This window comes from Pseudopipra pipra, chromosome 2, assembly GCF_036250125.1.
Source record: "Pseudopipra pipra isolate bDixPip1 chromosome 2, bDixPip1.hap1, whole genome shotgun sequence".
In the NCBI taxonomy this organism is placed as follows: Eukaryota; Metazoa; Chordata; class Aves; order Passeriformes; family Pipridae; genus Pseudopipra; species Pseudopipra pipra.
Window position 1 is genome coordinate 103,836,674 of NC_087550.1, and position 15,970 is coordinate 103,852,643.

The 15,970-nt window shown below is 38.2% G+C and overlaps 1 protein-coding gene across 11 annotated transcripts in view; it reads right to left on the bottom strand.

The window, feature by feature from the left end:
* SH3KBP1 (SH3 domain containing kinase binding protein 1) overlaps nucleotides 1-15,970 on the bottom strand; it is a 217,967-nt gene that overhangs the window by 22,878 nt on the left and 179,119 nt on the right. For all 11 annotated transcript variants that reach the window (XR_010428559.1, XR_010428564.1, XR_010428562.1 and 8 more), the window contains 4 exons: nucleotides 12,022-12,123; nucleotides 8,363-8,414; nucleotides 4,487-4,567; nucleotides 1,898-2,054 (listed from right to left, as the gene is read on the bottom strand). Coding sequence is in view for 4 of the 11 variants with exons in the window: in XM_064646750.1 (XP_064502820.1) it covers nucleotides 1,898-2,054; nucleotides 4,487-4,567; nucleotides 8,363-8,414; nucleotides 12,022-12,123 (392 nt within the window). In the remaining 7 variants the exon portion in view is untranslated. The remainder of the gene's footprint in view (nucleotides 1-1,897; nucleotides 2,055-4,486; nucleotides 4,568-8,362; nucleotides 8,415-12,021; nucleotides 12,124-15,970) is intronic.

Below are 15,970 nucleotides of genomic sequence, written 5' to 3' on the forward strand. Positions count from 1 at the left end.
AGTGACTGCTTCCATTTGAAGTTTCCCATTTCTTAATTATCCAAGCAATTCAAAGTCTATTCAATGGACTATTTAATTATGTGAACTTTCTGCCCTCTTCCTATAATACACATCTAGAAGTTAGAGCTCACCAGGCAAAACAGTTATATGAGATACATCCATTAACTTAAATTAGCTGATAAAGAAATTAATAGGGAAACTGCTAGCACTGTGATCAACATGCATCATCATCACCTTAAAAATCACCTTTCCTTGTAAGTTTTAATCTAACTACTGTTACAAGTAAAATTCTTTCATATATAATGGTATTAGATAAAATAATGAACCATTTTTTTCTGTGCTAGACACAGCAGAGTTTGGACAACTAAGAGCATAACAGGTTTACTGTTTAGGTCTGCCTTTTCCCTTTGATAACATGAAAATTGAAATATCTTTAAAAAACACGGTTTCTTTACACAGTTTTGTACTTAGGAAAAAAAAGGAAAACATAAGCAACCAAACACCCCTCCAAAACTCTAAATGCTAAAAAATTTATAATATGTTAAAAATATTTCAGGCAAAGGACAGAACAAAAGAACAGCTACCCCACTGCATGACTCGCCAGTGAACTGAACACTAGGGCATGTATTGGTCTTGCCAAGATCACTTAGCTAAAGATCATAGCAAATACTTGCATTTCCAAGCATGCCCAAGTGACCAGCAGGTATGGACTGTGTTTTGGAACAACTGGGCAAGCATGTTCAAAGCCAAGTCCAAAAGAAGCCATGGCAGTAGCACTTGGATAGAAGGGTGAGTTCTCAGAGATGTACAGCCAAAGGACTTCAGTAAGATGAAACTGGGTGCACAAGGCAGGTGCCTTTTTCTCTTTTCATGTGCCTCAGATTTCACACTGAGAGCATTTGTTTAATGAACCATATGTGGAGGAATGAAGGGAATCTATGTCTAGCATTTAATTTTACTCTAACCTATACTTGATTCTGGTATTTAATTCACCATTACTATATGTGAACTCCAGTAGTTCAATGGCAGCTCATTTTCCTAACAGTGCAATAGTAAAATTATTTCTATCCCTATATTGTAGTATTTCTGCAACATGTACAGCTTGCCCATTTTATGCAACTGCTTTTATTGTGGTTTTCACCTAACTCTATTCACCATGCATAAAAGAAGTCTACAGCACACAACCCAGGTACTGATGACTAAAATGTAGCCACCTAGACTTGATTAGGACTATGGGTGAGGCCTTTAATTTCTGCAGCCTCTGCTCTAGCAGGCAATAAACGGAGTTGTGTTGGCAAGTCCTATTTCTCAGTGCTCCTCAAAGACTGTAACCTTGTATCATGTAACTGTAGAGGAACAACCATTGTTAGAGCATAAATATTTGACAGCACTATTCTGCAGTGGCACCAGCTAAAAGAGCATTCTATGAAGACACATGTATTTTGCTGAAAATTGATATCAAATGATCAAAGAAAACAGACTGAAACCAAGCTGGCAGTATTTGAAATGTGCATTGTCTAACACTCTTCCTCAGAACAATCCAAGCTTTTGCCCTGACTTAGTGCCCAGTCTAAGCTGCAATAATTTGAGGAAAACTAAGAAAGTCAGACACATCAGTGCAGATGCAGATCTGCATCTACTGATGCAGATACTTCCCATGTTATTCTGCAGTGTCTTGTAACAGTGTGTTCATCGGTAGAAATGAACTAGTAAAGAACAGTCTAATACTGCTATTCTTGATTCAGCCAGGTGACTATAAGGATTTTCTTTTTTCTCGTTGTTCTTTAAATACAGTTTACTGTGAAATAAAGTGTGACATAAACTGTAAAACCTAAATTCTTTAAATGTGTGTTTTTTCCACTAAACCCAAAAGCATTGGACAGAGGAAGAGCAATACCTTGTGTGAGTCACAGGCACAACTGGTCTTTCTGGTCGTCTCGGGGGCAAGGTACCCGGTCTATTCACGGAGTTGGCTTTGGGTGGCCGAGGTTTCTTCGGAGGTATAGCAGGAACTGAAGGCTTCTGCAAGTCTAACTGTTTTTGCTCTGATCTTTCTTTAAATCAATCATTTCCAGAAAAAAAGAACATGGATATTATTAAGTGGAATTCATTTGCATTCACAAGCCTACAATTAAACAAGAAATCTTCCACTGTAGATACACTGTATACAAAGAAAAAACTCATTTCCTTTCCACTCCTGTTCTAAATCATTCTTTATTTGAAATAACCTGTTTACCACAAATCACTTGTTTGCCCTGCCTGACTGTTATGCCTGTAACTCCTCATGGCCAAAATGTGTGTGTGCAGTGCCTGAATGGGAATAATTTTTTTTATTTTAGTAACTTACTGGTTTCTGACTGTAAAATATCAGAATGGCAAGAACTTATGCACCAAATGGAACAATTTCCCATGAGCACAACTTATATTAAATTCTAATATGAAACAATATTAAGTTAGAAGGTCACAGAAATAATTATGCTGGATATTCTTAACATAACTTGGAGAAACAGAGAAATATAATTTCTGGGGGAAAATAAAAAGTGTGTTTCAAGTGGACTACAGTTAAAATATGAAAATAAAATACAAGCATAAAAATTTAGCAATGTTTAGCAGGATGTAAACCCCTTGGAAAAATCAGATCTTTTATTTAGGTTTTTAAGCACAGACTTATATGCTGAATTTTTCAGCTTGCCAATGAAAAACTAGATCAATTGCAGAACTGATTACACATTTTTAGGGAGTGCCACGATACCAATATCTAATGCCAAACACACAATGCCTGTGAATATGTATAGTACAATACACATGAATAACTCTTGTAAATAATATGCTCTAAATTTCTAATACAAACCAAACACACGAACACATATGCCACACCAGAGGAAACCTGATTTTTCTCAAAGAAAGGACAAAACTCTCAAAGGGACCAAAGTTCTGCTCTCTGTATCCTACTATGCCAACACCCCACTTCCCTGACAACACTGTCTATAATATACCATGAATATTACACTTCTGTATACACAGAAGAGGTACCGGGAATGTTACAGGGCTTTGCTTAATGGTTTCTGGGTTTCATTCAGTATGAGAGGATCTTGGAATAAATCACCAGAAACACAATCCACATTAGATTTGGAATAGTCCAGTTAGCAACTATTGTTCACAGGCATAAACCCTTTTCCGGTGCACTTTCAGCAGAGGCAGTCGTTGGGTCCTCAGTAATATTGAAGCTTTTCCAGCATACTGTGACATTTTTACACACTTAATCCTATGACAATTTATTCTGTGTCAGCGTCCAAGAATCTAAACTATGCATGAGGGACAGGCTAGGCAGTGTGCCAACACAAAGAACTTTCCTGTGCCACCCCTGCTGCCACACCACACTGAGCAATTCCTGCCATTCCCCGGTACTCCTGAAATGTAGGCACAACTCCTACAGCCTCTTTTCAATGCTTAGAGGAGTTACAGATATTTATAGCCTGGGACAGTAACATATTTAAACTTCCTGTGCTGTTTTGGCAGTTGGCTTTGTAAATCCAAAAATGGAAAGCAAAGATAACCATGAGAAGCAGCACACATAGCCAAAAGTAAGCATACACAGAATAAACTGCTAAAACACCTGTCAGATCACTAAGACATTTATCCAGAAACAGACCTTGGTGCAAAGACTGAAGGTTCTGTCACTAAATTATAACTGCCTATTACACATTTAGTTGTGTGCCTTTTAAAAGGCTGCAAGACTGAATACTTAGAAATAAAGAAATCTCACAAATAAACTTGTCCGTACAATCCAACAGTCCACTTAAACGTATGAAACCTGACACCATCCTCAATTAGAGAACTGATGTAACTATTTTCCTGAAACTATTAGGAATGCACAGTGAACACAATGAAACCATTAAAGGTTTAAATTTGCTTGTCCCTGCTCTGTGTGGTACCGTGTCCCATTTCTCGCAATGTTCAAACACGGCTTTGAAGACAGAACTTTTTCATTTCTTCACAGCCTTGCCTATGACTTTTGTGACTATGATAATGGGGTGACTCATAATCATTAATGACTATATCTTCACAAAACCCCTCTGTGATGCAGGAAAACCACCAATCCTGCTTTCAACTAAAGAACCAAGGGAAACAGATGTTAAGAAAAAAGTACATGCTAATATGGGGTATCTTACTCAATCAAGGTGGGTTTTACAGAGCACTGAGCTTTATACAGCATTTCATGTATTGAGAGCAAATCTCCCCCTGACTTCAGTTGTGGCTGCACGTACTTAGCAACTCTGGACTGGTACAACTGAAACCCCTAAATTTAGTCCATAAGCTACAATGAGATCCTTTCCAAAATGCCTACCATCACAATCTATCAGAGTGGGAAACAAACACTCAAACAATACACTTAATGAAAACAGAGACTGTGAAATGAGAATGTGCACTGGTTCCATTTCCTTCGTGTCTCTGCAGAAAGCAGGCAGGAAAACACATTTCATACCTTTTTCTTCTGTTCTATTAGGAAGACATTCTGGCCTTTCAGGTGGTATCTTTTTGATTTCATGCTTTCGATCTGTGGTCCCTATCAAAGAAAGAAAAAATTTTGAATTCCAAACAAGCCAATAAACCAGCATATACAGCCACATAAGATTTAATTCTGCAATTTCCTAGGCTTCCTATATTCTCCAATTTGAAAATGTCTTGCTAAAACTGAAAATAAATTTATTTCAATTATTTGCTTGCACCATAATGACAAAAAAGCAATTGGATGTTTATGTCTTTATAATCAAGTTCATGGTTTCCAACTGTGCACCCCAAAAAAATAGACACTTTCAGACCATTCTGTGGGAAAAAAAAACCCCAATAACTACAGATTTTAAAATATGGACAGATGCTTTACCTTTACAGATGTACGTAAACTAAGAGCAACTCAATAATGTGCAGAATTATTAGGAATAAATCAATTAATTGCATAATGCCAAGAGAATACTTGATAGAGCAACATATACAGAGTTTATTTTACATAAGTTAATCCATTTCCTCCTCTTTTTCACCACTAGTACTAGCTGTTCACTTCCACATATTAGAAGGATGAGCTGGCAGTATTCTGCATGACTATTTTAATTGACAGCTTTTGGCCTGGAGCTGTAGGCTCCTGCTACCTTCTGCCTCTGTACTAGTGGCCCTGCCATACCAACTTCTGTTGCTCCAGGGAATATGGAAACTTGTGGCATCAACAATGGGAATACTTTGCAAAAATTTCCTGGCACATGCAAGATATAATATAATCCTCATATTATAAGAAATACTTGACTGGATATTGGCTTTGCTGCATTGGCTCACCACTAGGTGCTAATGCCACTTCAACTTTGTAGTGCTGAAAACCCCTTTAGGTAATGCTATTAGTATCTCAATAAAAATTACAGTAGATGAAATCCAAGAAAAGCAGAGGAGGCAGGGCAGGGAACACAGGGCAGTTTTTTGCTTCAGTCTATTCTGTTATATGCAGTTCTCAAGTACATTTACATTTTCTAAATGTGTTGTTGCAACTCCCTTCTGCAGCTGGTTCCTAGAAACCAGTGCTCAGCAGTGATCAGCAGTCATTGTTGCTTTACCTAAATGTGCTGTTGGACAGCAGTTGTACCACTTATCTTGTCAATAAATAATACTAAATTCACATTTTATGGTTGGATTTGATGATCTTAAGGCTCTTTTCCAACCTAAATGATTCTATGAACAATACTTAACTCCTGAGAGGCAAAGCTGTTGCTGCAAAGCAGTTAAAACCCTTCTACACACAAGATATGCAAAGCACAAGTCAACATACTGGTAATCTTGCACACAGTAGTGTGATCAAGAAAAAAAGATATACAAGTGTCTAATTACAGTAAGATTAACAGTCATCATTAACACACAGAAGGACATTCTTAGGCCAAGTCTAAAACAATGAGCCCACAAACACTGAGGAGCTCCCAGGCTCAGCTGTACTCCCTACTTGGGTTGTGCCCCCCAAATTAATCAGCACCCAGGCAGGCACTGTGATCCTGCCTTTACTTCCAGGTGAAGGTCACTTGCAAGGAAGCTCTGGGGAACTCCGTATCAGCTCCCAGAGGAATTCAAGAGTATTCCCACCCTTCGGTCCAGATGCAGTTGTGTTGCTTATCCCAGCTCCCCAGTGAAATGCTCACTGCTTTTCAATGATTATGTATAAGGGACTTGTGCTCCTAAATTTGTCTCTCCAGTTTTTGCCTTGCTTTGTAAACTAGTGCAGCAGAGAAGGCCCTGGCAGCCTACTGCTGTAGAGAATTTGGAAATACAGCCAAACTTCTATCTCTACTATAATACAAACTAGACACCTCTTTCACACATATGCCACTTGTACTACAAAGACCAATTCTAATTCTCTGCTCTGATTTTATGCTCTGCATCAAGATACTGATATTTAATTGCTTAGGCTGCAACTCACAGTTTTCAATTTATTCATCACACTGTGACTGGTTAAATATGAAGAAACATCACTGCAAGCTGTTACCTACTATCAGCACTAAGGTTTAACATGCAGATGTGGTAAAACACAGTATAACCTCAGTGAAGCGATAATTTGATGAATATAGGATGTCTGATTGGTAATAAACATAGGACAATTTTCAGCTCTCAATACCTATCACAAGAAACTTTGGTGCCTGATCAGCCAGGACTTGTCAAAGACTGAAAAGAAAGAACTGCAATAGTCTTGGCTCAGACTTAGATGGCCTTAATCAAATTGTCTGCATCCTTTATGCACCCATTTTTCCTTCTGAAAATGGCCACATTATCCTGCTTTGGTGACACGGCTAATGCACTGCATGCAAACAGGTACATATTAAAAGTCTTATTCTCTAATTATAGGAGTATAAATTGAAAGAAATATGATGTTTTATAGAGCTTTTCCAAAACGTGTCAGGCTATAACATCAGTTGTCACTAAGACATCGTTAATACACAACCACCACTAGATGGCAAAGTCATACTGCTCTCTCTGGATACTGTTACTGATCTTAAAATCAAATTTATGTTTTCGTGAGTCTCAAGACAGAGTAAAGAACAAACCACAGATGTCAATAAGCAACCCAAATATTTATAGTCATGATTCTATAGTCAAAGAACTGCATGAAAAATTCAAACTAGTTAAATTATAGCATATTGATTCACAGTAAATTGTACACTGGTGTAACTTCTTCTATTAACAGCTCAAGACTGTGGGAGAGGGAAATTTACTTTTTAAAGCACCAAAAGCTGGAACAGTAACAGGAAAACTATCTGGCTAGATTGGATGAATTTGTTTTGGTTTTAATGTGTGCCAGCAGCGGGGGAAGCACTAGTGCTGCTGCAGAATTTCTACAGACTCATCTGACTTAAAGGATTAAAGAATTCCAGCCACAGTTATGTTTCCACCACCACCACTGCAATACAAATGAAAACTCCGAGAGCATCCCCTGCCTTGTGTTTTTTAATTTTACATGAATGGAACTGGAATTTGGTTTCCAAGGTCAGAACTGTCAAGTGCATAGATACTTTTAGTCTTTCTAAGTTTTATGATAAAAATAAATCATGCAGGCACTTTTGGAAATTACTATTGAGGTGTCGTTTTAAAATTACGAATCAAAGTGAGTTCAGCTCTTAGTATGTACCCACAATTCAGTCTAACATACCACAAAACCAGTTCTGCTAGCACTCATCTGTTTGCAAAACAGAATCAGCCCCTTAATACATTTGCAACACCATTATCTACATAACCAGATTCAGGGTAACTCCTTTTAGTTTTATACTTAGGGCTATAAAGTATTGAAACCCAAGAATCTAACTATGTCATAGACTCCGGAGCAGTCAGCCAGCTCCAGCATTCAGGCAGACCCGCAAGACTTCAACTGCAACTCGGATGAGATCACTGTATGAGAGTATTTTATAGATATTCAAAAAAGCTCTTTGTCTCCAGAATAAATCAGATCTGTAGTGAATGCAGTTTCCTCCTGCAGGTATTATCAGACTCCAACATACTGGGTCTATACTGCGAAGACATGCACACAATCAACTTCAGTCAAGGAACAGAACCATAAAACTTCTAAAAACTGAAGTGTCACATTTGCTCTGACTTAACATGTTTAAAGGGAGATACAGGATATTTTAAAATAGTGCAGATGATTGCCTGAAATGCATTTAAAAAACACACATTACAATTTTTCAGTTATCAACCCTGAAAGATTCTGATTTATTAGTTGTTGTCTAGACACCTGCTCATCAATTTTGATACAGATGAATTCTATATAAATTTGAATACACTTAATTTAGATTGAGATGTGCTCACTGACATATGCTGTACATAATCAGCTACATCTTACCTGATCCTTGTTTGATGACAGGAGCTGATGGAGGTGGTGGTTTCTTCGGTCTCTAAAATTTAATAACAGAAGAAAACAGATTGCTTCAAAATGCTTGTAAATCTCATTCATACAAAAGTTGGAGTTAATCATAAAATGCTTAACATTAATAATTACAAGTTATGAGAGTGTCACATATTTCTTCTGAAATAACTTCATTAAAATGAATCTGAAGAGAGAAAATAGCATTGACAAATGTCGTTTTTATCCTTTTGCGATTGAAATATCCTATTGAGGGGTAAAAAAAGGTTCATTTTACATACCTCTTAAGATTAGAGGAATACATGACCTTTGGTCTACTGAAGAAATCTCTTTAAAATTTAATCTTGTAAATATTCCTATCCATTTTGGAAAAAACAAACACAAAGAAACCCCTAGATACTTGTGCCAAAACCTGACGTGTGTTTTTTCAGACTTAGAGATGATGCAAAAATGCAGAACACAGGAAATACTGCAGCATACTGCAAAAGTTACATTTTATTCACTCACCACGATTGCGAAAGACAGTTATCAGGATTTTAGATGTTTGGTGAAATGAAACAAATTATTCCAATCAATCCGTACTTTTTACTTTTACCTTCTCTGTTATGACCATTTCCCTAATAGATCTGTAATGGTATGAACACAAAAGCAGTGCCAGAACCATTTCTCTTCACTTGCAGGTTAGGGGAGGGATGGCTTTTCTTCTGTGCCAATGTGTGTGTATGCACACACACCATACTGGTATTCACCATATGTTGGGATGAGTACAAAACCAAATGGAGGGACTCTTATTGATCCCTGCCCTCCCGCCCATTACTTTCTATGTATCTGCCAAATCTTTTGAGAAAGATCAATTGTTTTGTTCACTTGCAGTAATTAGTTCAGCCTCTGCCCTACAACTCTCAGATCTTGGTCTGATTGCTGACAGGGAGCAGGTTTGCTGTGAAGGCTGAGCCCTTGCCACACACCCTTCCAAGGGACCTCTTTCAAGTCTAGCAAACCTACTGATCTCTGGAGGAAAAAAACCACCAGTTTTTGCACAGACTGGATAAGCCTAACAGCTTGAATCTCAGAAATTGTCATCCAGTAACCCTCATGTTTCTCCTATCACCTTATCCTGACCAGATCACCTCCTGTCATCAACCTGAACAAGGTGTGGCCAAGAACTCAGGAGGTCAGAATGATCTTCTCTAGCCTGCCTGCTGAGGACCATTGTCCACGAACACTGAGTTCCTTATACTCTCAGAGATACTTTTGCAAGAATCTGGACAACATGTTTAAAGGTTTAAATGCAGAAAAGCGAAAAAAAAAAATGGAAAGGAAACACGACAGGAACAATGAATGTCTTGTGATAGCAACTGGGAGTTTTGTTGATAATGGCTGCAGGGTGAAATAGTTGATGCCAAGGTCCAACAGTACAATATACATATTTGGGGTTTTATTCTGGAGTGGTGTGAGACTGATCCCATTGACTGTCCATACATCAGCAGTTGGATATATAAGATATGCACTCCTTTAGCAGATCTCTTGGCTTAGTTCTCATCTGTAAGGAGTCTAGGTCATGTCCCCTGAGATGTGTCTTCGAAAGCATAGCAAGTGCAGATGGACAAGTGACAGATTCACTACAAATCCCACTCCTGATTAAAATTAAAGCCCTTATGTAGATAAACACAAATATGAAAGGGTCCTATGGTTCACTAGACAAAGTGACTTTACCTGAAAGCTGAAGAGAGAAATACATTGTTTCAATAAGGCAGATAAAGATCAGAATGGGTGTAGTGTGAAGAAGTTTTAAGAGTGCTTAGGGAAACATGGAGAAGCAAGAAGGATTTACAAGGGTCTGTGTTGGGATAAAGGTGGTGAGATAACTGAGAAGGTGATGGAGACAGAATAGAAATTAAGCCAATAGACAGGAAACCAGGACTGGTTGGACAAGAAGAGAACAGAACTACAGAGCAGGGACAAAGAGTACAAGGGGAGAGGAAAAGAAGCTGGATAAAGAAATTTGCTGTAGGAATAGAAAGTAAATCCAAATGGTGATGTAGATTCAGGTAGTGATCTCAGGGGAAAATCCTGTAATGGAGACCACCTGAGAGGTGGAGATGGGGACTAGGCAGTGAATAGAAAAGATCTGGGGCAAATATCCACGTGTGGAAAAGAATCAGGTTTGGAAAACTGGGGAGTGAACAAGGAGATGGGAAAAGATTTCAAGATTTGTTCAACAGACAGAAGAACTACTGCAACATATACTTTCAGAGCATAGGATGGAATCCAAGGTTTCTGGATCACATCAGAAAATACCTGACAAAATCACTGGAAAAGTATTTATCTCCTTCCCTTTTAGTACTGATTCAAGCAAAGACAGACGGTCTGTAGTCCTACCAGCTACTTACTCATGTGGCCAGATTTGTGGCATTTTAAAAATTAATAAAATTTTATTCTCCACATTTAGAGCAAACCTAGCTGCAATTTCTAAGTGTCTGAATATCTAATTTATTCTACCAGTTATATTCAAGTGTGTTCTAAAAAATACTTTAAAGATATATAATTTATAAGTTCAAAAAGACTGAATAATTTCACCACAAAAAATGGATATGGGTAAAGATTTTTTTTTCTTCTATAATAGGCTCGTCATGTCTTAAAAGGTTTATGATTCCTGCCTCTTCTGGAAATCACTTTCTTTTATTATTAGGCCTAAAGCCAGGATATCCACTCTGCTATGGAATTGCATTTCCATCTCCCACCGTTTTTGCTGCTCTTCTACCTTCATTTTCTATAATTATCATGTTAGCCTCTGTGAATTGTTTAATAGTTGCTTTATTAAGCTTTCCAAGTTATTTAATTTTTGCCTTCGGCATCCAATTTTTATTGCCAAAGACTGAAGCTGAGTGTCAGTGAGTCTTGGTTTTATCACAGAAGGCTGACACTGTCACGCTGAAATACTCATCAAAAGCCTGCTTGCCAGCTTTTAATACCCACTGGTGGCTGAAAAGGTTCCTGAAAATGGAATGGACTTTTGGGGTAAGGAATCCATTACTTTATTCCAGGAAACTGCAAGATTTCTAAATATTGTCTGGCAAATAACAATGCCATCTTTTTCAAATAAATAGAAGCTGAAAAGCTAATGCATAGATTTTATACTTTCCTTTTTAATAATTCTGAGAGGTCAAGAAACATGCCTCTGAGATACCAAAAGCTCACCGTTTTTCAAATTTCACAGTTAAAATGTCACCCTTTTTCTTTTGGAACAGTGCTTGAACTGCTGTCCATCAGCATGCAGATGGTACACTAACTTTTCTTATTCCACCACAAATACAATGGAGAAGATTAAGAATTCTGGATACCATTGCATCACATGACACAGTCCTGGGACTTCCAGTTCCTCTCTCTCTCAAACTTTTAGGACACTAGTGGAAGTGGGGTGACTGGATGGCCAAATCAAACTCCATAATATGATTTTGAGCACCACACATTCTCTCCATGGATGCTTTTTAACCCAGAAATTTGTTTCCTTTATGTTTCTATGCTATTAAGTTAGAAGTAAAACTTTGTCAAAACCAAATATCTGAAAGAGTATTTCTTTCAACTCTACTTTCATTCTGTATTCTCAAGTGAAAATGAAAGAATACATTGCTTACCTCTTTTTCAAAATCAGAAGGAAGAAGTTTGACAAAGTTATCTGGAAACACACCTCGTCTGCCATTGAGTTCTCCTTCCCACCAACCCACATCAATGCAATCCTAAAAAATAGTAAAATAAAATGAAAACCACAACGTGCTTGTGTGCCGAACAGATTTGTGAGCTGAAGTACTCTTTTGCATAATGTCCTGTCTTTTTGCTAGAGTATGACAATTTGCTGGAGTGCCAGGTTAACAAGGTAATCTACCAGAGAAAAACTTCAATAATCACCCTGCATTTCATTATCACAAGGGCAGTTAGGAAAGAACCATAAACAGGCTAGAAGAGCTCAAGACCTTGTCTGTGTCTAAAACATTACTTCACCATTTAATCTATTAAACAAGTCAGCATTTTGAGCACACATGACACTATGTCTGACTTCATTTTACAGAAAAGCCCATAACTTAATTCAACATCATACATCCCAGGAGATAAAAAAGCTTCTTTATTTCCCATACATTCAAAAAAAGCTTGACTCATTAGAATTATTAAATTCATCACACTCCAGTTAAGAAGGCATTATACATCTGAGCAGTATCATTCATCACCTTTTTCTGCAGCATTTGTGAGCAGCACAATGCAGTGTGTAGCAAAACAATGTACAGATAAATAAGTGAATAAGTACTATCAGAGAGTCTAAATGATGAAAAAAATAGTACAGCTACTTTGGTTATAAATAATAACAGTAACAGAAGCCACAACAATTTCAGAGAAGGTTAAAATTGTTCCTTAAGTCCTCAATGCTCCATGTCCACTTTTTTTGTGTATTTGCTACAGAGAACAGTTCCTGTTGAGATTTTCCACATTCTTCTTTTCTGAAAGCTGAAGCCAAACCAATTCAGCTGTTTTCCAAAACACAATTACAGGAAAGTCACCCATTGTCTGCTCAGTCTTAAAACCATTTCAGCCAATTTTTGCAGTCGGTTCAGCATTGGGCTGGGCAATCTTTCATGATTTCCATAAAACCATTTGTTTCAGCTGCTAAATGGATGACAGAATAATGCAAGTTAACTTAATGAGGTGTAGGTAACACCAAGTCTTAAAAATACTGTTCACAATGACTGTACTTCTTGTTATTTTAACAAAAACATTAGCATTAAAAATATGATTGCTTTTATGTTTTGGGGATTTTTTTACTTATTTTTCTGTTCTACACTTCTTTTTTAGCTTATTGAGTCCATCCTGAGATAGAATATGTGCTAACTAAATACACCAGCTAAACAGCATAGTTTATTGCATCATCTCTGTTTCGGTGTTGGTTTTTTCCCCCCCCTTATATCTTGAAATTTTTCTTCGAGGTAATGCAGGCACTGAACAATCCTTCCTCCCTTTTTCTGATAATTTTCTCTCATGCCTAATCTGTGCTTTCCTCCTGTATTCTCCCTTCTCTTTAGTAGGGTGGCCTTCACCAAGGACACTTACATTTTTCAGACCTTACCAGGAGTTATTTAGGAGGTATTTACTGGTTCTGTTAGACCTCTGTTAGTGAGCAGGGCTGATTCTTGACTAGGTGATGTTTTCAAAGTGTCTGCTGAGTGCATACAGGGCTGTCAGGGACTCCATGGAGGACCAAGATAATCAGCTAGTCATGCATGGCACAGGCAGGCACTGTGCAGGATACTACTCTTACGGCAGAGCCAGCACCGCTCATTCCTGATGTGAAGGCGCTCTCCCACTTGGCTCTATCTACTTGCACAGCCTAGTAATCAGTGCACTCAACTGTTCTATCACATGGCATGTTTTATAATGCCCTCCACCCCCTACGCTGCTAATCTGAAATTGCCAAAACATTTATGACCCAATTTAGATTTTGAAAAATATTAAGAATAATTCAAGCATCCAGAGACGAAAACCTTGTGCTTCAACTGATTGCACAGCTTAGTGCTGGCTAATAATCCTGACTGAGCAGCATGAGACATCACATATATTCTTTTTAGGTCGGATTTTTTATGCGCTTAGAAAACACAAATATTACTCCTTCTTCTTCATTTCATTAACACATGTGAATTTTTTATTTGATGCTTGTTTTAAAGCTCATTTGTTTTCCTGAAGTGCTGTTTCTGTAACACACATTTATTAATCCCAAACAGCTGCAGGTTTGCCTTTTTTTTTTTCCTCTCCAGCTTGTCGCTTAGGCTTACACAGCCAATCACCACGCTGAATTTTCATAGAGTAAGTAAATCTCTTTAGGCAGTTTCTCTTTAATTTTCTCATTTACTTTGCTTGCAAGAGGAGGCTTACGTGTCACTGAGAAAAAAGACAGAAAGAGATCTCAGAAATTAAAAGCTACAGATGAAATCTGGTGAAGAATCTCTGTGGTGGTGCCCTCCTGCTACCCACAACTGCAGGCTTGCTATGCCTCAGCAACCTCTGGAAGCCGATCCAAGACGCTGGCAGCTGGTAGGTCTTCATCATGAGACACACCACCATTCAAGCAAACCTGAGTTACAGCTGCACAAGCTGCCTCAAGGACTAATAAATGGCAGAGCTATGAAGCACAATCAAGGCAACGTGATTAAAACGTGTTGCTTGTGAACATTGAGCAAAGCCCACTCCTCCTAGATCCTCATCAACCATACTGTCTTTTTTAACATATCTTCATGTGTCTCAGCTCAGCAAAATGGCTGTAATTTCAAAATGCAGATTTTCTAGAAAAGCTGCCAAGCAATCCAGTATCAATATTCTGAAATTTATTAAAAAAACAAGTGGATCTCTGCTTTATCTCCATGTTATCCTGTCACTCATATAACAATGTAAACAAAGAAAAATCAGACAATGAAATATCCCAAAAGTCCTATTAAAAAATGTATTCCAATTACTAAAAATGCATTTTAGTTTCCTTTAATAAACAAAAAAGAAAACAAAAGATTTACAAAACTGAACAGTAAGACATGGCAAAAAAGAAGAAATTGTTTTTGACAGATACTGGAGTTCACACAAGCTAGGTGGTAGCTGGGTCAACGTTTAGCTACTGTAAAAATCAGCTCCTACCAAAGCTTAATTTGGAGACTACACCCACGTACTCATTGCAGTGACAGTGCAATCAAAGACCTTAGAGAAATCCACTGCTGGCTCACGTTGCCAAGCCTGCTTTGATTGTTTAGTTAGAAGCAGATTCATGAAATAGAAAAATCAAAAATCTTAGAGGGAAATTTTGGCATTTTCTCATTAAAATACAAATCTTGGTTTTATCCTCATTTCCAGTGAAGTAAAATCATAAAACTGTTAAGGTTGAAAATGACCTCTAAGACCATCGAGCTCAACTGTTAACCCAGCACTGCCAAGTCCACCACTAAACCATGCCACAGATACATGTCTTTTAAGTACCTCCAGGTTTGGTGACTCAACCACTTCCCTGGACAGCCTGTTCCAGTGCTTGACAACTTTTTGGGTGAAGAAATTTTTCCCAGTATCCATCTAAACCTCCCCTGGCACAACTTGAGGCATTTCCTCTTGTCCTATCGCTTGTCCTATCGCTTCTAACTTGGGAGAGCCTCACACCTATTATGCCGGGGCACCTGGAAAGGTGGGACAGTCACAGATGAGATGTGCCTGCTGCGCTGGGCAGGAACTTGCCACCACTGCCCCCATCTCTTCAGGCACCGCGTTCAGCCAGGCAGAGCGAGGATAGGGAATCCTCCATATCATGCATCCTGTCTGCTTGTTGGGCCTCCCCCAGGGAAGGCAGGGTGTGATTCCAGCTGCCTGTCTGTCTCTCTCTTGCACTCCATGATATTCCTCAATCTACTCAGTTCCTCCTGGAACTCAGCAGTTCCCAAATAAGAGATAAAAACCCCAATACACTGGATTTACTACCAACATGCATTTTGTGCTAAATATTAGGGCAAAGAATTGGACAAAATATAGTGATGGGAAAGCCAGAGGTGTTGAGGATTTTTTGAGAAGGAA